Source organism: Rosa rugosa, chromosome 1 (genome assembly GCF_958449725.1).
Source record: "Rosa rugosa chromosome 1, drRosRugo1.1, whole genome shotgun sequence".
NCBI lineage: Eukaryota > Viridiplantae > Streptophyta > Magnoliopsida > Rosales > Rosaceae > Rosa > Rosa rugosa.
The window spans coordinates 16,565,798-16,587,816 of NC_084820.1; the positions used below are offsets into that span (position 1 = coordinate 16,565,798).

General features: G+C 37.7%; 2 protein-coding genes across 5 annotated transcripts; both read right to left on the reverse strand.

Annotated features, from left to right (window-relative positions):
• Positions 1-3,509: 3,509 nt before the first annotated feature.
• On the reverse strand, positions 3,510-12,654 carry LOC133721158 (TMV resistance protein N-like). 4 transcript variants are annotated; one of them, XM_062147707.1, is made up of 7 exons: positions 12,545-12,654; positions 11,856-12,284; positions 9,961-11,107; positions 9,451-9,726; positions 7,935-9,005; positions 4,047-5,813; positions 3,510-3,942 (listed from the first exon to the last, which is right to left on the reverse strand). In XM_062147707.1, the coding sequence occupies exons 2-6, from the start codon at positions 12,230-12,232 to the stop codon at positions 4,092-4,094; spliced, it is 4,593 nt and encodes a 1,530-aa protein (XP_062003691.1). In that variant the 5' UTR covers positions 12,233-12,284; positions 12,545-12,654; the 3' UTR covers positions 3,510-3,942; positions 4,047-4,091. The 4 variants fall into 4 exon arrangements, with proteins under 4 accessions (XP_062003691.1, XP_062003676.1, XP_062003685.1 ...); XM_062147692.1 differs by having other exon boundaries at positions 11,856-12,469; positions 12,545-12,627; XM_062147701.1 differs by having other exon boundaries at positions 3,510-3,934; positions 11,856-12,627.
• Positions 12,655-19,126: 6,472 nt separating this feature from the next.
• On the reverse strand, positions 19,127-21,064 carry LOC133721183 (F-box protein SKIP2). The gene has a single exon (XM_062147727.1). The coding sequence runs from the start codon at positions 20,899-20,901 to the stop codon at positions 19,303-19,305; it is 1,599 nt and encodes a 532-aa protein (XP_062003711.1). The 5' UTR covers positions 20,902-21,064; the 3' UTR covers positions 19,127-19,302.
• Between the last annotated feature and the right edge of the window lie 955 nt (positions 21,065-22,019).

Consider the following 22,019-nt stretch of genomic DNA (forward strand, 5'->3'; position numbering starts at 1 on the left):
GATTAGGTGATTGACGGTCTCCCTTGGGTGAGCGATTTCGGTGTGTATTGTGTTGAATTGAAGACGCAGCGGGAATATCGAGGTGAGTAAAATCGCACATGGTTCATTTACGAACCGAAATTCAGTGATTGAATTCTATAGTGATTTTGTGAAAACTGTTTTAAGAAAATCAATATTTGTTTTAAATTATATGGACTTGATCGACTACGGTCCATAGGTAAGTAAAATGTATTTAAACTATAAAAATGAATTTCCTGATTTTAATGCATGTGAACTATAGTTGGTATTAGTGGTCATTCTTGTGTGGGTGACTACGTATATATATATATATTTACGTGGAATATATATTGGATGTGTGGTATTTGGTGAAGTGTGGAATTGATGCGATTGATTTACAATTCGAGCATTACTCTCTAGAAGATATAATTTATCTTATAGGTTGAGTTGAGTGTGATAAAGAGTAATTGAGTAAAGTGCTATAGTTGAGTCGTTGAGATGAGTTAAATGAGGAGTCGAGTGATTCGAGGCAAATATTTTCGTAAGGGTGAACCTTGGCCAAGGTGACACTCTACGATTCAGTTAGAGCTCTAGTCTGTCTGCCATCATACTGCTTGGGGGATAAACGAGTTATCATATGCCCTTGGGTATGACATACTGAATGGGGTGATTAGTATAATTAATCATAAGCCTGTAAGTATGATATACGGTATGGGATGATTAATATATTTAATCATAAGCCTGTAAGTATAATATACTGCATGGGATGATTTATATAAATAAATCATAAGCCTGTGAGTATATATTGAGTAAGAAGTTGTTTGTTTTTGCGTAGTCATGTTGAGACGTGAGTATAATATACAGTATGGGATGATTAATATATTTAATCATAAGCCTGTAAGTATGATATACTGAATGGGGTGATTAATATAATTAATCATAAGCCTGTAAGTATAATATACTGCATGGGATGATTTATATAAATAAATCATAAGCCTGTGAGTATATATTGAGTAAACAGTTGTTTGTTTTTGCGTAGTCGTGTTGAGACGTGAGTATAATATACGGTATGGGATGATTAATATATTTAATCATAAGCCTGTGAGTATATATTGAGTAAACAGTTGTTTGTTTTTGAGTAGTCATGATGAGACGTGTGTTGATTGATGCTTGAAGTGACGTTGTGCACTTCAATTATTATGCTAAGAGATACTGAAATTGAATTGTTACTTTAAAATCGTGCAATTCCTTGTTTACTCATACGGGCTGTCAAAAGCTTACCGGGTTTGTGTTGTTGCAATCCTGGTACACTATTCAAATTGTGTAGCGGGTAATCCTACAGGTCAGGAAAATCAGGACGGTGATCGTGCAGGTTAGAGAATTTGTTTTAGTTTTACAGCAATTGTAATTGTGAGGTGAGTTATGCTCATTTGAGCCTTACAATATAATTTGGTGAGAGTGTGCTGTAATAAACAAATTTGAGATTTGGTTTATGTAATATCGAGCGATGTGAGGTGTGGTTGTTTTGAGAAAAAAATTCAGGTTGTATTTATGTGAGTTGTATTAATTCATGTTTCGGATTTGAATTTGTTATTCAAAATTCGGGGCGTGACACAATAAATTAACTATCTTATATTTAAAACATCATGAGGGTATCTGCATTTTTATTCTGAGCTACAGTTCATCACAAATTCATTATATCTCTTGACGATTGATTCATTATATCTAACATTTTTTGTTTGTCAGGCACAGAGTTCATGAAGCTTCATACAGAGCTGCTTAAAGTCTTTCACATCATGCTCGTATATATTGTACTCGTATACAAAACGGTGAGCGCCCCTCTTAGATGTCCAGTCTAATGTTTTAAAATGTTGAGGCGTACCCCGAAACGTTTTTAGAAGAGCCTCACAAAGGCTAACAACCTCAAGGCATAAGGCGTAAGCCTTACGATATAAAAGATTTATATGTATGTATTCTTTAATTAGCCTCATACATAAAACATTGATAGGAAAGAAACACTAACAAATTCATACCCTGAGGTTCTTGAAATTCTTTGCTGTAAATCTGTACCTGGATGAATTTTTTTTGCTCCAAGTGGGAAAAGTATCATTTTGAAAGAAAAAAAAAGTTTGCTGGGCGTACGCTTTCAGCCAACATTCAACGGCTTCATGCGCTTTCTGTGCCTTAGAGGTCGCATTTTGCGCCTCTTCGCCTAACCAGCAAAACAGACGCACTCTCGGCAAGGTTTCAAGCCTTAGACGCCTTGAGGCGCGCCTAAATACCTTGGTCCAGTCACTACTGTCACAAAATGAAGTACAGAGGACAAACTCACCATTTAACTGATGTAGAAACCAGCTTCGTGGTATATAGGATAGCCAAATGAATCGTCCCTGTGGATGATGATGCTTTAGAGACTTGGATTCTTCAGTGGTCATTTGATATCGATGGATCGGAGATGAGAAACTTTTGTTTGCAGTCCACAAACGACAATCAAAGGAGTAAGACCAATTTTCCTTCCACTCTATATGGGTATCACAGTATGTTGCACATAGAGCTAACCCTATCCAATTTTTGTTACCGCACGGAGAAGGTGCAGGTAAACGGAATTTTGTCTAGAAGAGTTTCGCAAAAGTACAAATTTAGTTTAAACAATCCACTAATGCACGTATTGTCCTTCAAAGCCAAGAAACTTCTGTCAAACTTCCCCGTTGTACCCTTTTGACCCAACAACTATCTAATAAACAAAGGGCTCTACAACATATTGGTTGTATATTCCTGTTTCTCAGAAGACGATGACGTTGCCTTTGCTGGCGCCCTAATAGTTCAATCCTATGAGGCAGGGTAAGACTCTACAAAACCTTTTGCTTTTGCTGGAGATAGCAGCTATACTTTCACTGCCGCGGTGTTGAGGAAATATGAGCTTCTCATACTTGCAGTGGTGTTCATCTAGTCAGTTACTGACCATGAAAACTATGTTCAATTTGGATATAAATCTAACGGTGGAAATAAAACAACTCAACTAAAATATAATTATTTCCACCATTAAATTTATCCGAGAGTGGATGAGCAAATTATTCTTTGTCGGTAACTAACTAGGTGAACATTGTTACTTGTACTTGTGCATATATACTTCCTAGAATCCAGATGTTAAAAAAATTAGATTCAAAGAAATAATCGATGTACGTTTAAGCAAGACTATATATGCGCACGCACAGAGACACATATTCTACAAGAAACTAAGAATTGATTCGACATTTGAAACAAGAAATCGCAATTAATGGGAATTTCTCCTTCCACAACATTGTGTCGAAAAAAAATTTTGGTTAATGAATGCATCATGTCTTGCAAATCTTGCCCAAAGACCCACACACTAAACCCTCTATTATGCTCTTAATGCTCATTCTCTATGAAATCTAGGATACTCACCAACTACAATCATGTTAAGATTGTGAAACATGCAAATATAAGTTAATTAAGTCTACATACATCTAGAACAAATATAATATAGGGCATACTTAATGAGAAAATTTCATTCATCAATCATCAAAATTAGGTCTAGATCATTATTATTGGGATACATAGGTATGAATCCTAGACCTCAAATACAGAACTACTCACACTACCCATCAATCCTAGCCCTCAAATACAGAACTACTCACACTACCCATCAACATAGAAACATCCATAACATGAACATTAAATAACATGAGAGAAGAGAATAATAGTGAAGAACCCTATAACTGGATCAGACTAGGCAAGTATAAGCTTGCCTTAGATGATCCTCATTGCCTCTTTCCGTCCTTGATTTCCTTCTCTCTAGCTCCGCAAATTGTACTTTTCACTGAATGTTGACGTTGACTTCATTTTATTTTTTTTCTGGAAATGCTCATCAAAATTACTCCAAATTCAACCATTTTCACTCCAAAACTCCGATTACCTGAAAATCTGAAATATATATAAAGTGGATTAGAAGAGTACACTTGCGCTAAGATTAACATAACTTAGATAATTAGGGACATAATAAGTACAATTGTGTTCCATCAGCTCACCAGTTGTTGTATCAGAGGTAAGCCAAGAGATGATCTTAGGTATACTCAGTTACTCACAGAGTTGTTTTCACTCCAATCTAAATGCTTCAAGGATGTTAAGAGACCGATTGCATCTGGTATGCTCACCAGCTTGTTCCTACTCAAATCCAATCGCTCCAACGAGGAGAGTCGACCAATTGCATCTGGTATACTCACCAAGTCGTTCGCACTCAAATCCAATCGCTGCAAACAGGATAAGCCACCAATTGCATCTGGTATACTCACCAAGTCGTTCATACTCAAATCCAATCGCTGCAAAGAGGAAAGTCGACCAATTGCATTTGGTATACTCACCAAGTCGTTCGTACTCAAATCCAATCGCTGCAAAGAGGAAAGTCGACCAATTGCATCTGGTATACTCACCAAGTCGTTCGTACTCAAATCCAATCGCTGCAAAGAGGATAAGCCACCAATTGCATCTGGTATACTCACCAAGTCGTTCATACTCAAATCCAATCGCTGCAAAGAGGATAAGCCACCAGTTGCATCTGGTATACTCACCAAGTCGTTCATACTCAAATCCAATCGCTGCAAAGAGGATAAGCCACCAGTTGCATCTGGTATACTCACCAAGTCATTCATACTCAAATCCAATCGCTGCAAAGAGGAAAGTCGACCAATTGCATCTGGTATACTCACCAAGTCGTTCGTACTCAAATTCAATCGCTGCAAAGAGGATAAGCCACCAATTGCATCTGGTATGCTCACCAAGTCGTTCGTACTCAAACTCAATAGCTGCAAAGAGGATAAGCCACCAATTGCATCTGGTATACTCACTAAGTCGTTCGTACTCAAATCCAATTGCTGCAAAGAGGAAAGTCGATCAATTGCATCTGGTATACTCACCAAGTCGTTCGTACTCAAATTCAATCGTTGCAAAGAGGATAAGCCACCAATTGCATCTGGTATACTCACCAAGTCATTCCTACTCAAATTCAATCGCTTCAAAGAGGATAAGCGACTAATTTCACTAGGTATACTCACAAATTTGTTTCCACTCAAATCCAACTTTTGCAGTGAGGATAAGCCACAGAGGCTAGCAAGGACTGTTATTTCTGCTATACCACACCTCTGTAGATTTAATGATGTCAAAAAGCTTAATTGTGAGAACCGGTTAGGCAACTGCAAACCTTTACATCCACAGAAAGACAACACTTTAAGCTTCTCCATAAATGAAATGGACTGGGGTACTCGTGTTATAGCAGTTTCAGAGGCATCAAGCTCCTCCAAATGTGCCATGCTTCCCAAGTTATTTGGAAATCTGGATATACGAGAGCAACCTGACAGATTGAGAGCTTTCAGACTCAAAAGGATTGGAATAGTCAATAGGTTCTTGCAACCTCTTAGATTTATCACAATAGGGCATTTCAAATGCTGCATTGGTATCAGCAGATTCTCTAAAGCCGTCCCATCTAAATGCAGTAGTGACAATTTATCCATATCTCCATTAATCTCCGGAAACTCTTTAAGCTTTGAACATCCTGAAAGAATACAAATTTCAAGATATTTCATGCAGATGAAGCGGGGAAGGCTCTTTAGATCTACACATCCTTTCATATTCAAAAAAATCAGATGTTGGAGACTCCCAAATGTTGGGTGAACCTCTGATAATTTTTCACAACCTTCAAGGATCAATTTCTTAAGGTTTGGAACCCCATTCAAGTCAGGGATCTTCTTCAAGTGTTGGCAGTAGGAAAGATCGAGTTTTTCCAGATTTCCCAAACGAAACTGCATGTTCGAATAAAAGAGAGTAATTAGATAAATACTCGGAAAGAAAAACACTAAATATGTGTACGAAAAAAATTTCGTTTAATAAAATAAAAAAATGGGTAGTTATTGCAGAAAAAATAGATTTAGTGGTACTTATTGCAGAGAGAAAAGTGAGGGTTGTGGAATCATTTTTTTTTTAATTTTCTTAATAAAAATCTATTTTATAATCGTCCTATTTATCCTTGTAATTTAATTTATTATCAAAGTTTTTTAATCTTTCAGGGTTAAATCTATCAAAATTTTCAGTTTTGGCTAACAAAATAGACTATAAGATTTAAGGTTAAGCCAATAAGGTTTAAGGTTAAATTTTCAATAAGGTTAATCTTCTTTTAATAATAGTATATATATCAGTATTAATTAAGCCAATAAGGTTTAAGGTTAAATTTTCAATAATCCTACAATTGCCCTTGATTAATTAAAACTCTAAGACTATAAACTTTAATAGATAATGGATAAAACAGTAAATTAAAAATAGGAAATAGAAAAACAGGAAAAGAGAGGGAAAAAAAAACGAGAGAAGAAATTGTTAATCTCAACGTGGGAAGGCTTTGACTAGACGTGTAAGCAATGGATCACCAACTGCTATTTACCACAAATCCACAAACTGTATTATTCTTTTTTTTTTTTTATTGCAGTTTGAGGAAGAAAGAAATTATGTAAACCAATTTTTTTTAAAAAAAAATAAAAATAGAAAAAGCCAATTGACACGCGCGCAAGCGTGTGTTAAGAGGTTAGTACTATTATTACGAGAATAGACTTTGTTAGCCAAAATTGAAAAATTATACCAAAATAACCCTGAAATATATATAATATATATATATATATATATATATATAGAGAGAGAGAGAGAGAGAGAGAGAGAGAGAATCAAGAGAGGACATCCTTATTTTAAGAATTTGAGGATTGTTATAGTTTATACTTGTATATGACATAATTCAATAATTTCAACCGTTGATCCTTTAGATTTCCATGCAATAATTGTGTCTACAAAAAATCAACCAAATTCATAATTATTTGGTCACTCAAAATTGTGTAAACAAATGTAGTCTATCAGATAAAATTAAAAATGAACATTGTGCTAATCAAATGGTTAAACGTTTTCCGATTTGACTAATTTTTTTGTAGGTAGGATTCACATGTGTGTAAGTAACTAAAGAATGAGTGGTTGTGATTATAAAAAAACATCTTAAAAATAAAAACATCCTCACTTCAAGAATTTAAGGACGTCCTCTCTTGATCACTTTAAGAATTTATCATTTTAAGGAACCGCTTATTAGACCCACTTTTCAATCACATATCAACATTTCAACCGTTCATTTTTTAAGTTTATATGAGTAGATCATATCCGCAAATTTTCAACCATATTGATAATCATTAAGGCAGTTATAACTGCGATTTACAACAATATAATGAACACCAACGGTTCAGATTGGACAGATTCAATTCGTCTATTAATTTAATCTACTTAGATACCTTAACGATCATCAATTTGGCTGAAAATTTGTGGAAATGATCTATACATTAGGATCTAAAAATTGAACGGTTGAGATATCGAAATGCGATCGAAAAGTGGATCCCACAAGAGATCCCTTAAATGGCCAAAAAAAAAGATATATATATATATATATATATATTCAGAGCCCTTCTAGTGAGGGATCCCTTTTTTGGCCATTTTAAGGGATCGATCATTAGGCCAACTTTTTGATCATATATTAAAATCTCCACCGTTCAGTTTTTAGGTCTATATAAATAGACCATTTATGCAAATTTTCAGCTAAATTGGTGACCGTTAAGGCGTTCATAATTATGATTTATAATTATAAACATGAACGGTTCAGGTTGGGCAGATTTTATTTGTCAATTGATTTAATTTAGTTCGATACCTTAAACGTCACCAATTTAATTGAAAATTTGCAGAAGTGATCTAATTATATAGACCTAAAAACTGAATAATGGAGATGTGGATAGGTAATAAAAAAAATAGTGTAATAATCAATCTCTCAAATTAGCCAAAAAAAAATAAAAAGAGATCCCTTATGTCTATATATATATATGTGAGAGAGAGAGAGAGAGAGAGACCTCATGGAGTTCAGGTAGCATTGGCAACTGCAGAGAAAGAGACACCTCATGGAGTTCAGGTAGCAATATTGGCAACTGCTCATCCTCCTCCCGTTTTCGACAACTTATGATAGTACTTAAACCCTTTCGAGGTGGATATCTCATCGAATTATATGAAGAATCTGTCAGCATAGGACAGTCCCGTAAATTTATAGTTCTTAGTCTTGATGGAAGATCTTTTGGCAACGATTGTAGTTTGCTACACCTAAACAGAAAAATTTCTGTAAGCTCAGAAAGTTGAGAGATGCTTTCAGGTATGGTGAAAAAGTTGTTTTCACTTAAATCCAGACTCTGCAGTGAGAACAAATTGCCAATGTCACTGGGGATTGCTCCTTCTGGGAGATTACATCCACCTAGGTTTAGTGTTGTCAAAGATCTTAGACCTGAGAACTTGTTTGGCATCTCTAGACCTGTGTATCCAGAGCAGCCATGGAAACACAGTAGTTTAAGATTCTTGAGTAGTGAAATGGACTCGGGCACTTTTCTTATAGCAGTATGACATGCATCAAGCTCCACCAAGTGTTCCAAGGAGCCTATGTTTTCTGGCAGTTTGTCCAAACTAGAGCACCATGACAGATAAAGAAATTTCAGTGATGTCAAACTTCTACAAAGAGCGCTTGGAAGACTCGGAAGGTTCTTGCAGCCACATAGATTTAGCAAAACAAGGCCTGTTAAAATCTGGATTGATACAGGCACCTCCCTTATAGCGGTGCCATCTAAATAAAGTTCTGACAAAGTTTGCATGTTTCCCACAATCTCCGGAAACTCTTCCAGTTTTGAACATCCCGAAAGAATAAAAGTTTGAAGAGATCTCAAGCTGATTGATGGGGGAAGGCTCTTTAGACTTGCACAGCCTTTCAAATTCAATAAAATCAGATGCTGGAGATCCCTAATTGTTGGGTGAACCGCGGATAACTCTTTACAACCTTCAAGGATCAATCTCTCAAGATTTGGGACCTCACCGAAGTCAGGGGTCGTGACTAGATATTGGCAGTTGGAAAGATCCATGAGTGTCAGCATTCTCATAGAAGGCTGTTACGAAATAAGAATAGAAAACAAGAAAGAAATTTTAGTATTGCAATGAAAAGTAAACTAGAATAGTTGAACTTACGACTCGGCAATTCTTGTGTATGGGATGCCCTCTCACAAGGAGGTGGGGCTGATATTACTATCCACATTAACCTTTGTATGGACGAAACTTCTACCATACATGTATAGCATACACGCATAGCTATACACGCACGATTCAACGATGTGTGAGCCTCTGCAATAAACAGAAGCTAGAAAGCCTACGCAATGCTCGCATGCGTATAATAGAAGTTCCGTTGTATGAAAGGTATGCATGAACCCACCGGTGTGGGGCCCATACCATTGTGAGAGGGCGGCTGCATACAGAAGCCTTATAAAAGAATTTCTCCTACATATCCCATCCCAGGAAAGCATATAATCATATATAAGTAAACTGGAATAATTTTACCGTTTTCTTCCACAGTCGTTCAATGCAGCTGTTAGGCATCTTGAATTCAACCAGCTGATAGGGCGTAAAACCAGATGGCAGAGACTTTAGAGGACATTCGTGCCATTCCAGACAACGTAAATCGTCAGAGAGATATGTAAAGTGCCCACCCAGAAAATTTACATTATAAATCTTCAGCAATCTTAGTTTGGTCATAGTTAAGAATGGGTCATTGGTCAAACGCATTTCTTCTTTTTCACCCAAGCTTAAGAATAAACCTTCAACAGCAGATGTTCCCTGCACAGAAAACGTACCATATCTAAGGTTCATTATTATTTGTAAGATACAAATGCATGCTAGAACCAACACAAGTTGATATAAAGCTCATAATCATACATAATGTGTATTTGAGTGCGTACGTGAATATGCGTGTGTACAAGTTTTTTTTTTTTTTTTTCGAAAGGGTGTGTTCATATATACATATGTGTGTGTGTGTGTCTATTACATGCAGTAATAACTTTATTCTCTTACGGTATTACTCGCGAGTACATTACGAGCATCCTCAAAGTGCCATGGCCTTCTGCCTTTGTACTTGTGTGCATTATCATCAAGCCACAATCTGCTACGTTTGCCCGGAAAAGGTTTTGATTCTCTGCGAACAATATGCCAACCCAAACACCGTAGTAATTCATGCATCCACAGTTTTTCACTTTCAATTTTGATCAGAGATTTGTCAATGAGGTTAGTTATGCCTATTCGAGGAGAAAAACCACAACTTTTCAATATCTTTTGTACACGAACATGATCCTCACCATTGAAGAAACATGCGATGTCCAAAAAGATTTTCTTATCTGTATCCTGTAATCCATCAAAACTTATTTCAAGCACACTAAAAATGTCTTTATCCAGATCTTCGTCCAGTCTATCTAATACCTCTGACCATTCATCTACCTCCCTTCCCCACAATTGTGAAGCCTTAACTTTATGAGCTAGAGGAAGGCCACCGGCATATTTTACAAAACTCTTGGACAACTCTACAAACTCAGCTGGTGGATAGTTTTTCTTGAAGGCTTGTTGACATATGAGCTGAGAAGCTTCCTCATCACTAAGTTTTTCAGCCTCATATATTTTATGTACTTCACATTCTATCAATGGACGCCTATCCCTAGTTGTTATTATGAGTCTACTCCCTCGGCCCCAAGAGTACTGTTCATTCTGCCTTCCAGGTGCTAAATCTTTCAGTTGTTTTAATTCATCAACATCATCTAGAACAATAAGCACCTTTTTCTTAAGTAGTCTTTTCTTTAACAACCTGATCCCTACTCCAACAGTGTCTATATTTATGTTGTTGTCCTCGAAAGAGGATCCACACAGAAGTTTTTGCAACTCAACTAGAGCTCTTTCTTCAGAATGCAATCTAACATTGGAAAGAAAGCCGCTCCTATCAAATTGGTTACGAATCTTTTTGAAAACTTCTTTTGCCAGAGTTGTCTTACCAATGCCCCCCATCCCCCAAATCCCTATGCTAAGAACGTCATCCGACCTTAGATCCAAGTAAGACTCCAACTTTTCTATACGCACATCCATTCCAATCAAATCTCTGTCAGGATTGGATAATGTGTTGTTCAAACATATTGAAATCTGTTTAGCTATTTCCTGTATAACTTCCGATTCTCCCCTGCAAAATGATGACAACAATTCTATACTATTATTTAAGATAAGCGTGTCCATCAACTAAAACTATAACAGTTCACTAAAAGCCTCATGTATTCACATTAGAAACCAATTTAATCAATGGGGACAATAAAATCAAATCTAAAACAGTAGAAGACCAACAACAGCACCCCCTTTTCTTCTCGTGAACCCCCTGAGTTGTTGACTCATAATTATTGATGTTGTATTCCTATTCTGCAGTTACGCTTAACCTCATCAGTTCATGATTAAACAGTTTGTTTCAGACATTCCTCTCCTCCTTCCCTCCGTCTGATGCGTTGATAATTTTCTCCCTCATATCTACCCCGAAGCTATGATGACACTAGTATTACAACCCTATACATACATTCCAAAGTTATCCTTGATTGGTGATAGGGTATGTTATTGGGCTTTCTGTATATGCATGAACAAAACAAAGCTCCATATAACAACTCTCTGTAAGCCATTAGCTTCTATTTTTCGAACTTAAAAAATACGACTCAACACTCAACCCAATGCTCATTTAGAAACCAAACTCAATTTCATTTATCAAAAAATAATAATAATAAATAAAAACTAAATTCTGAAGCCTATGCAGAAACCATAGTGGAATTACCTATGGAGTGTTAGAGAGTTTTTTTTTTTTTTTGTTTAATTTGATCGGGATGTTAGAGAGATTGTTCATCTCTGCTATCACTCAATTCATCAAAAAAAAAAAAAAAAGGTAGAATTACCTATCCTGTGTCACATGCCATCCGGAGAGACTGGCTATATCTTCTAAAGCTTTCCTCCACTTGTCCACCTTTCTCATATTTTCCTTGAAATCTGTCTCATGCTTGGCAAACGCCTTGCCGTAGTTTCCAGTTTGCTTCCTTATCTCAGATGGTTCTACATGATAAAAAACCGGAAGAACTTCGAGTCCCCTTACTTTCCTGCAATCGAGAATATGGGCAAGTTCATCCAGACACCAAGTTGAAGTAGCATAGTTGGTTGAAAGAACTGTAACCGCAAACTTGGACTCTTCGATTGCTTTCAGAAGTTCTGGTGAAATGGATTTCCCCCTCCGAAGCTTTTCAGTATCTCTAAATGTGTCGATTCCTCTCTGGCTCATAGCATAGTATAAATGGTCTGTAAAACTATTGCGAGTGTCCTCGCCCCTGAAACTGAGGAAGACATCATGTTCCCAGTTAGAGGATGAAGGAACTGTTTGGGGGTTGGGGGAGGAAGATGATGAAGGTGGTTCCATATGAAGAAGATGATGGAGATACAGATACTACTTGGGTCTCACTGGAATCGGTTTCAGGTTCCGGTTCCGATTCTCTGCTGAAAACTCAGCAGAAGGGAAAAGCTAGTGGAATATTAAAATGATGATTAACATAATTTGGGAGGAATTATCAGGAAAAACAATAGGAAAATTCATTACCAGATTCAAAGCAGATCCACTCGATCAAAATCATCTAATCGGTTGACTGCAAGTTTCTACGATGACTTGACTTCATAATATTTTAGGTCAATTGCCGAGTAAGCCTTTTTTTTTTTTTTTTTTTATCATCAACCCAGAAGCTTACACCATACATCCAATGCATGGACCCACGAAAAGCCGAAGCCAGCAACCCCATGCTTTTAGAAGCAAGCAAGGGCTTTTCTCACTGTAGCTGGAGTTACTGTAGTTTAATGAAATTTTCGAAATACCGGGTTGTAGGTAGTTTACTGTAGGTAAAATCATTTTACATTTTATCAAGGGGGTGAAATTTGCACATCCCTCTTTACATTCTGCATATCCTTCTTAATTTTTTAATATTTTCTGATCTCCTCTTGAATTTGTTTCCCATAATACCCTTCTTCTCTAATATTTTTCTTCAGTCTCTCTCTCTCTTTCTCTCTCTCTCTCTCGCTCTCGTGCTCCTACCGGCTAACCGATTTCATCTTCGCCGTCCGGCCACGACACGACGGCGGACCACCATCAATCGAAGCGTCTCTTCATCGTCGACCTCTTGGTGGTCTCGGATCATCCAGGCATTGGCTGTAAAAAGAGAATCGAAGGCCCGAAGTTCATGATCCTCTGACGGTTTCTGGGCAAGTTTCGGCAACTCCGGCGTCCGGCCACCCCACGACGGTCAACCGGCGCCGTTCTCTTCATCTTGACGTCGCCGTCACACTTCAATCGTCGACTGTGTCGACGACGAGAAGTTTTTGGAGCTCCGGTGGTCATCATCGAATTCCGGCCACCGATGACTTGCACGTGGGAAACAAATACAAATACAAACACCCATTTCTTGGATTTGCTACTAAATCCAAGAGAATGTAAAGAGGAGAAGAAGTGTGAATAGAAAGTTGGGCGAATTTGTTTCTAGGTGCCACTTGGATTCGGTGATGAGAAAATGAGGCCCAAATGTGATGGAATTGTTGAATCTAGGGGTTTGCTATTGTTTTAGGCTTGAAATGAGGTTTTTATTTTTTATTTTTAGTGTTGGATTGGTGGAGAACGGATCGCTGAGTGTTTTTACTGATTGTTTGATGCATGTTTAGGTTAGATCAATGTGAAATGACTGGTTTTTGTGACTGGAAATGTGCTTTTGGTTTCTAGTGGATGTGGATTTTATTGTGTTTTTCGGTTTTCGATTTTGAATCTTGGGAGTATTATGAGAAAGAAGAAAAAAAAAGGATATTCGTTTTGATTCTGTTGCTTTGTGATGAATTGTGATTGAAGTGATTTCGAAATTCTGAATTAGAAGTGTCTGAACACCAATCCATCAGATGGACTTGGAGCTTGTCCACCAACTGTATTTCGATTTTCAAGTAATTAGATGCAAGTCTCGATGCTGCCTTCTGTGCCTATATTTTTTTCATGGTTCTGTCAGCTGGAGAGCTTCGAGGTTTGATTAAAATCCAAGTCTCCAAGGTCTGAAGGAGGGTGGCGGATCTTGACAAAGCAACCAATATAGAGCCTTCTTGGATAAGCTAGCGGCCTGTAAGTTTCTCTGCTATCAACATGTTGAAGGGTAAATAGTTTGATTCACTGCTGAGAGTGTTTAGTTGGAGAAGAAGGGTAATATGGGAAAAAATACAAGAGGAGATCAGAAAATATTAAAAAATTAGAAAGGGTGTGCAAAATGTAAAGAGGGGTGTGCAAATTTCACCCCCCCCCCCTTTATCAATCTTCATCAAAAAAAGAAACTATTACATTTTTCATCTACAAGCATTTTTAGTGATAGAAACACCACCGATGATGAAAATATTTTTTGAACGAAAGTATAGAATTTATCATTGTGAATTTCCACTCTTTTAAATATTGGCGATTTTTTGTTAGAGGAAAATGTCAATATTGTACAGATGTTCAGCAAGCAATACAAAAAAGATACACTTCTGGAGGTCGTCAAAAAAAATCTTTTCGCAGAGTACCTAACACAACTTATTCTAAAACAGAACAAGTCACCTAAAAGTCTAAAACATCCCAGTATCCCACCTTTTAGAATTAGGCCCAAAACAAAGAAAACTAGTGTCCCGAAGATTAATAAATTATGGCAACAAAACTTTTGTTTTCTTTGTGACTTTTCTCTAAAAAAAAAAAGAGATAAATGTCATATTCTCCTTATAAAAAAGAGGAATAATGACCAAAAAAAAAAACTAATTTTTAGGTGGGCCGAAAACAACCAATCCCACCCTATTCCAACACAACTCAATAGAAACCCTAGCCCAATGAGGCAAGGATTCCTTAGAACTTGCAGAAAACTCCAGCCAGCCGCTGCCGTAAAGATCCTTCCAGCTAGAGGCATCTCCTTGCCGGTCACAAACAACCACTTCAACCACGAACCTGCTTCCACAGATTCAGTTCTGGTCAAGCACCATATGCTCCCATGACCACTGTTCGGGGCCTAAAATACGGATTTGAATTAAGCTATTAACGATCTGCTAGGTTATCGGGTTGGGCCGGATTGAATTTTGTTATTACTAATCGGATTTGGATTTAGGTTGATGCACTCCAAACCAAATCCAATTACAGGTCTAATCAAAACCATAGAATGCGTAAGCCCACCTCACACAATATTTTACCTATTTTGAAACCAAGTGTTAATTTGCTCAATTTTAATCAAATTGTGAGTACAGCTATTGCTTTTCTTGGCGAGCGGTGTGTTGTAGACTGGGACGAGTCTAAAGTTGATTGGTCTGCCAATTTCTTACATGCCCGAATTGCAGATTCTGATGTTTTGATCGTCAAACTCAAGGTCATGACAATGTTTCTGTTGTTGGTAATTATCTTGAAGAGGTTGAAGATCTTCTTTCAGTTTTTGCTAGTTTCTCTATAAGTGTTTTAGGGCAGTGTTATATTATACAAGGACAAACACCTCTTGGTATGTTCTATCTTAGCTCTAGGATTTGTCACAGCTTCTGAAATGATAAGGGATGTCATTCGAAACAATTATTATCGTTAACAGATTCAATGAACTTACTTTTCCAAAAAAAAAAAGTGTAGGATGTAATGTATAGAGGGGACCGGAAGAGTATGAACTCTTACGGTGCGTTTGAATGAGAAAATTATGAAATCCGTAGGAATTTATAAATGATGGAATCTTTAACTCCATCAATCTAAAATTCCATTAATTGCAATTTCTATTGTTTGGTTGTATCTATTTAGAATTTGAAATGTGTAATAAATTAAGAAAGTTTAATATAAATAAAAAAATAAAATAGAAAAAAGCTTTGTTTTGGAAATGAAAATTGAATGTTGCAAAAAAATTCGTAAATGACACCTATTTTGGTGGAAATTGAAGTGGGGAATTTAAATAATGAATTCCTTCTTCTTCTTTTTTCAAAGAGAAATTTAAAATGAGTTTTTCTATTAGGACCTACATATTTGCTCATTTGACCTCTCATCTCTTTACACCTCCTATTTGCTTTTTAAAAGGTAAAATTTGCTAAGTAAACCTCTTTCATGCATATACCTAACTTAACCTTACTCATAAAAGAAAATTTTTGGGAGCATTAAAGATGAGTTAGTGCTCCCATAATTATTTATTTACCACAAAATAAACTTGACATTGTTCAAAAAAAAAAACTGAGATAATTATTGAAAAAGATAATGTAACTAATTAACATAAATTTATCAGGGGTTTTTCAAGCCTATTATTTCATGCTTAATTATGGATTTTCAAAGCTTAGTTTTTATGGTTTATGGTTGCATACAGGAATTTCGATAGGTTGCAATATTAAATTTGTTCACGCTCTTCTTTTATTATTTATTTTTGTCTTATATGCCGCTTTACAAACTTATTTAGTTAGTTTACATGAGGGCTTTCTATCCCCCGTTTCATGATCCTCAAGAGAAAGACCTTTGTATCATAGTTTTATTTTTTATATAATTTGCCAAGAAATTTTGAATGCATTTTCTCTTGATTTTCTCTTTTTTAAAAGCTTTTATAAACAAAGAAAATGAGAAATATGAAATGAGAACTAAAATGGAAATGAATAATTAAAGTACTGTAAATGTGTCCATTATTATAAATCTTTGTAGAGAAAAAAAAAATATTTTCCTTATTAGTTTGCTGTCTTTAACAGTCTTTTTATATAAGGATACATATGTCATTGAATAATTAAAAATTGAGGGGGGTCTAGTGAGTAGATTAAGAGGTCCCAAAAGAAACTCTCATTTAAAATTTCTAATTTGATGCTATCTTGAGCCTCCCTTTAAGTTCAAGACGTGTTGATGACAGAGTTGTGTGGAGACTAGAGAAAAATGGTCAGTTTTCTGTTAAAACAGCTTATCGATTTGATTTTGCTACTTCTCATGCTAGAAGTCCATTCCATTTGTCGGTGGGTGTGGCTTTTTGGAAAAAGCTTTGGAAGGTGAATATACCTAGCTCGGCTAAGATTCATATTTGGAGAGTTTGTCATAACATTTTGCCTTCAATGGAGAGACTAGAGTCAAAAATGGTGGTGCTGGATTCTCAGGTATGTGTTTTGTGTTCATCTGCAATTGAGACAACTTTACATCTTTGCAGAGATTGTCCTTTTACGAAGCAAATACTCCAATCTAATGGAGCTTTGAGTCAGGTGTGTTTTAATCCTCACACTGAGAATTGTGACATCTTAGAATGGTTTAGCTTTTGTGTTCAAGAGCTTTCTTTGATGGATTTGGGTGATTTAATTCATCTACTTTGGGGCGTATGGAAAGAGAGAAATTGTAGAGTTTGGGAGAATAAGAGTCTTCCTGCTTGTGACATGTTGATTCAGTCTATGGCCAGACTACATGCTTTTAGGTTTTATAATCTGAAAATGGGAATTGGTCGCACTGCAAGGTTTGCACGTTGGTCAGCCCCGCCTTTGGGATGGCACAAGATAAATGTTGATGGGTCTTTTGATCACACAATAAGGAATGGTGGTATTGGTTTTGTTATCAGAGACCATCAGGGAGCGTTTTTGGCTGGGGGAGGTCGACCACTACATGGTCTGCTTTCTCCTGAACATGCTGAAGTATTGGCTTGTGATATGGCAGTGCAGTTTGTTGTGGACAATGGCTTTGTTCCAGCTATCATAGAGACGGACGCACAGAGCGTGCAAAGGCAATTAACTAAGTCTGATGGGAGTAATGTTTCCATGTTGGGTCGCTTGTATGATGATCTTGTTTTGAGGTTGGAGAGCCACTCTAATCTGAAAATTGTTCACATCAGCAGAAGTGCAAATAAGGTTGCACACATTATGGCAGCAAGGGCTACTACTGAGCTGCAGAGTTTCTTTTATTTTTCTACTTCCCCTGTTTTCTTATTAGTTGCGTTAGCAGCTGAAACCATTCCTTTGTAATCCTTTATTTTCCAATAAAGTCTGACTTCTTTTCCCTCAAAAAAAAATTTCTAATTTGATAATGCCAAACGAGAGAATTAGCTTGTAAGAATTATGAAATTCTCATTTTTAATTAAATTTCATCATTTTTTCCCTTATCCAAACACACTCTTAAGCGAAGATTGAAAAGCAACAAACAAGTCAAAGGTTCTGTTTTTTTTTTTTTTTTTTCTTTTTTAGAGGATTAAATGATTTCACTCCTACCCCCATGGTGACTCGAACCCATGACTTCGTCATTAGGTAGTGGGTGCTCTAACCACTGAGCTAACAAGCCAAAGGTTCTGTTATACCACTTAATGCAATTTCGGTAGCGTTTCAATCTTAGCTCCTTAGTTTTTTTTCTTTTTTTTCAGTGCTCTTTAGTTTTTATCCGAACAATTATTAATTGAAACCACTTGATAATTAACTACAGTAAAAAATTATTTATGATTTTAAGCAGGAAATAAAATATGTTACAATGAACAGTGCATTGATCACGACAAGATTCGACCCAAAAACCAAAGTTGATCACAACCAGATGAATACAAAACGGTGAAAAAAAAGAATGGGCGCTGTAAAATGAGCTACGTACTGAAAATATTTAGTTTTGTGATAGGTAAGGCCTACTATAGTTTGGAAGATGCACAGCTGAACATAAGAGGTTACTGAAGAAAGGAGGTAAAGAACTCTTGGATCTGTGGCCAAATCTAGGAAGGAATTGTGTAACTTGCCACACGCAAGTACCATTAGGAACAATGCACCTTGAACTGAGCTAACAATCCTGTTCACAAATCACCAATTGACTAGAACTTTTGTTCAGAGCAATACTGAAAACCTAGTTCAAAAGATATGCGGAAATGTTTGGGCAAAAGTTACACACTTATGAAACATGTCACGTATTAGTAAACCACCGAATTCCAAAATCGCATACTGAAGCTGACCGAGTTCCAGAAACGCTAACTGAAGCTGATAAACCATAAACTGCAAAATTCGCATAATTGCCACACCATACTCTGAATGAAACAATCAATGATATTAGTAGAAATTGGACCTTACAAAGGACGGTATGCAGAATCACTTCAACAATCCCGAACATCGTCGGAAAATGGGTTTTGAAATTAAATCAGGCAGTTTCAGATTTTTAACATTATTCCCCAAATCATCTATATGCTATTGCATACATCAAATGTATCAGAAACTTGAAAATTCATATTCCAGCAATCACAACAGGGATGGATCAAGAAAAATTCATACACATTGACAATCAAAAAATCCGAAACAGAAAATCATTTAATCAATAACTGTGAACAAGTGAGCTAAGGCCCTGAGGATGAATTCTTCTCGGCCCTGATGAATAAAGATCAACTACAAATTTCCATTGGAAGCATTCTCGCTAACTGACCACCTTCTGAATGTGCAAGGAACAAAACTCCTACCTGAAAAGAACCCGAACTTTGTTCTAAACAATGTCAATGGATTATTGCTACTTGATGGAGCGATGGTAACAGCTACATGATCAAGCGGAAACTCCATGGAGCTTTCTACACCTCCACTCAAACCAGCAGCAGCATCCAAAGGTACAATTTCTCCAGAATCCCAATTAACAGTCAATGATCCTCTCCTTTCCCGCAACCATTCTGCAACCTCACCACTCACACCTTTGCACTTCTTGACCTTAATCTTGGCCAAATTGGGGCAGCCCCAAGCAAGCGTTTCAAGTCCAACATTCGAAATCGGGCACCCCTTAATACACAGCTTCTTCAATGCTACACATTTGGCAGCAATACAAGTGAATTCAGCATCTCCAATTGTTCCACTGCCGCAAAGAGCCAACCTCTCCAATTTTTTGCAATTGGAAGCGATTGCAGTCAAGCTCAAAGAAGTAGGATTAACACCAATCAACACAAGCTCTTGAATGTCAGGGCAATCTTTAGCTACAGCAATCAAACCCTCATCCCCAATTCTGTTAGTCCTCCATCCATCAATGTGAAGCTTCCTCAGTAACTTGCAATGTTCAGCAACACAAATAAGCCCGAAATTCGAACACTCGGGGGCCTTAACAATGTGCAAGACCTCCAAATTCGAGCATTTGGCAATCGCCGAAAGCCCCAAATCGGTCACTTGAATCCTCTCAAGATGAATTTCAGTCAAGCCCCTGTTCCCATTTCCAAGCATTTCCAAAACCCTATCCCAATCTCCCAAACATCTAAACAATTTCAAAGTCTTAAGGTTTTTCGAGCTTACAATCAGCGGTCCAAAGCACTGGCCATTCAGTATCTCCTTCAGGCAGATCGATTTCAGCGTCGACGGCGTTTTGCCGGCTCCGATCTGCTCCGACGCGTCGTGGATCCCCCGGAGCCGCTTCACCGATAGCTCCTCGAGCGCCGTGCAGTACTCGAGCACGGCGTTCATGGCCTTGGCGCCGAACATGCACGACCCGACGGAGAGCTTCTTCAATCCAGTAGAATTCTGAGCGAACGCCGCCATTCCGAGGTCGGTGATTTCCCGGCAGCCGCGGAGCTTGAGGCGCGTGAGGCTCTTGCAGCGAACGGAGATCAAGACCAGCGCATCGTCGTCTATGCTAATCGATTTCCGGTCACATCGAAGCGCGAGCTTCGTGACGGAATCGAATCGAGTAAAAATACAAGGAATGAAAGGCAAGATTCCGGCCTGGGCGTTCAGAGAGAGACGGTGGCGGTGCTCGCCGTCGACGCGGAGCCACCGCTTGCAGACGACCGAGCTACGCTTCCGGTCGCCGGAGCCGAGGAAATGGAAAATGATCCCCAAGCACTCGTCGGGGAGATCTAAGGTGTAGTCGCGACCATCGACGGTCTCAAAAAGGTCAGATTCGTCGTCGTTTTGGTCCGCCGTTGACATAACCGGTATGTGCTTGAAGCTGAATCGGCGGCTGGGGGAGATTTCTCGCTGCAGTGGAGCCTCGGGAATTGAAGAGGACTGTCCCATTAGAGAGAGAGAGAGAGAGAGAGAGGCTGTGGTTGTGGTTGTGGTTGTGGTGGGTGGCGAATGAGGATAACGCGCCGCCGAAAGAGGGGGAGAGAGAAAGAGAGAGAGAAGCGGTGGTTGGGTTTGAATTGATTAATTCAAGGTGGGTGTTATGAATGGTAGTCAGGTGTGTGCGTGAAGGGTTATATAGTGGTTATAATAAAGCGTGTGGTGCGTGGAGTCGGGTCGTGCTTCATATAATTCACGTATTGAGGGGGATGGATGTGTGTTCCTCCATTTGGCCATATATTTTACTAAATTAGAAGGTTTAAATTCTCATCTCATTTCATGCTAATTCTTGTATGTACAAACATTTTGAGGAATCAAACACACGTTTGGCATTTAATCTCCCAGATGTGTTCTGTTCAAAGAGGCCGTGTCTTCTTGACTTTGTAAACTGGTATTTAACTCAACTTGTAAGATCGTAAATTGACTCGATACAGTATAGTTTTGATTTTGTTTTGGTTTCGTTTCGTTTGATTTGTGCTGGAAAAAGAAAACGAGGTGAGATTACACTACATGTTGTTTGCAACTTGGGTGTTGGGTGGCTAATAGGAGCCCCTATCGGAACGAGTTCCCATCTTTTCTATTTTATGTTTTGAGTCAGTCATATTGTTCATTGTTGCAACTTTGGTCATTGGATTTGGTTCTCGTTGGAGTGCAATGTGAATTGTGTCATAGATCCTCCCTTTGGCAGTAGTGACGAATCAATCTGGTTCTTAGATTGTGCACGTTTTCTCGTAATTGGTTAGTGTATGCTAGTGGTCATTGATCCTGATACTTATTTTGGAATGAAAATGGAAGTAGGGCATATAGTAGAGGTCGCTCTTTGGCAATCTCGTCGTCCCTTTAAGTTTGTAGTGTAAAGCTATTTGGTACATTGACGAACAAGAAAAGTTTACTCTAGAGACGCGAATTTATATCGACTAGCTAGGTATCACCAAAGCTTCTCTCAAAAGCCAAAGAATTGGGTTTTTTTTTTTTTTGTTGGCAACTATAAAATTGGTGAACACCACAAGGGAATAACTACAAACCTCTGTTACACAAACCACCCCACAACTTTAAACATGTGACTATCT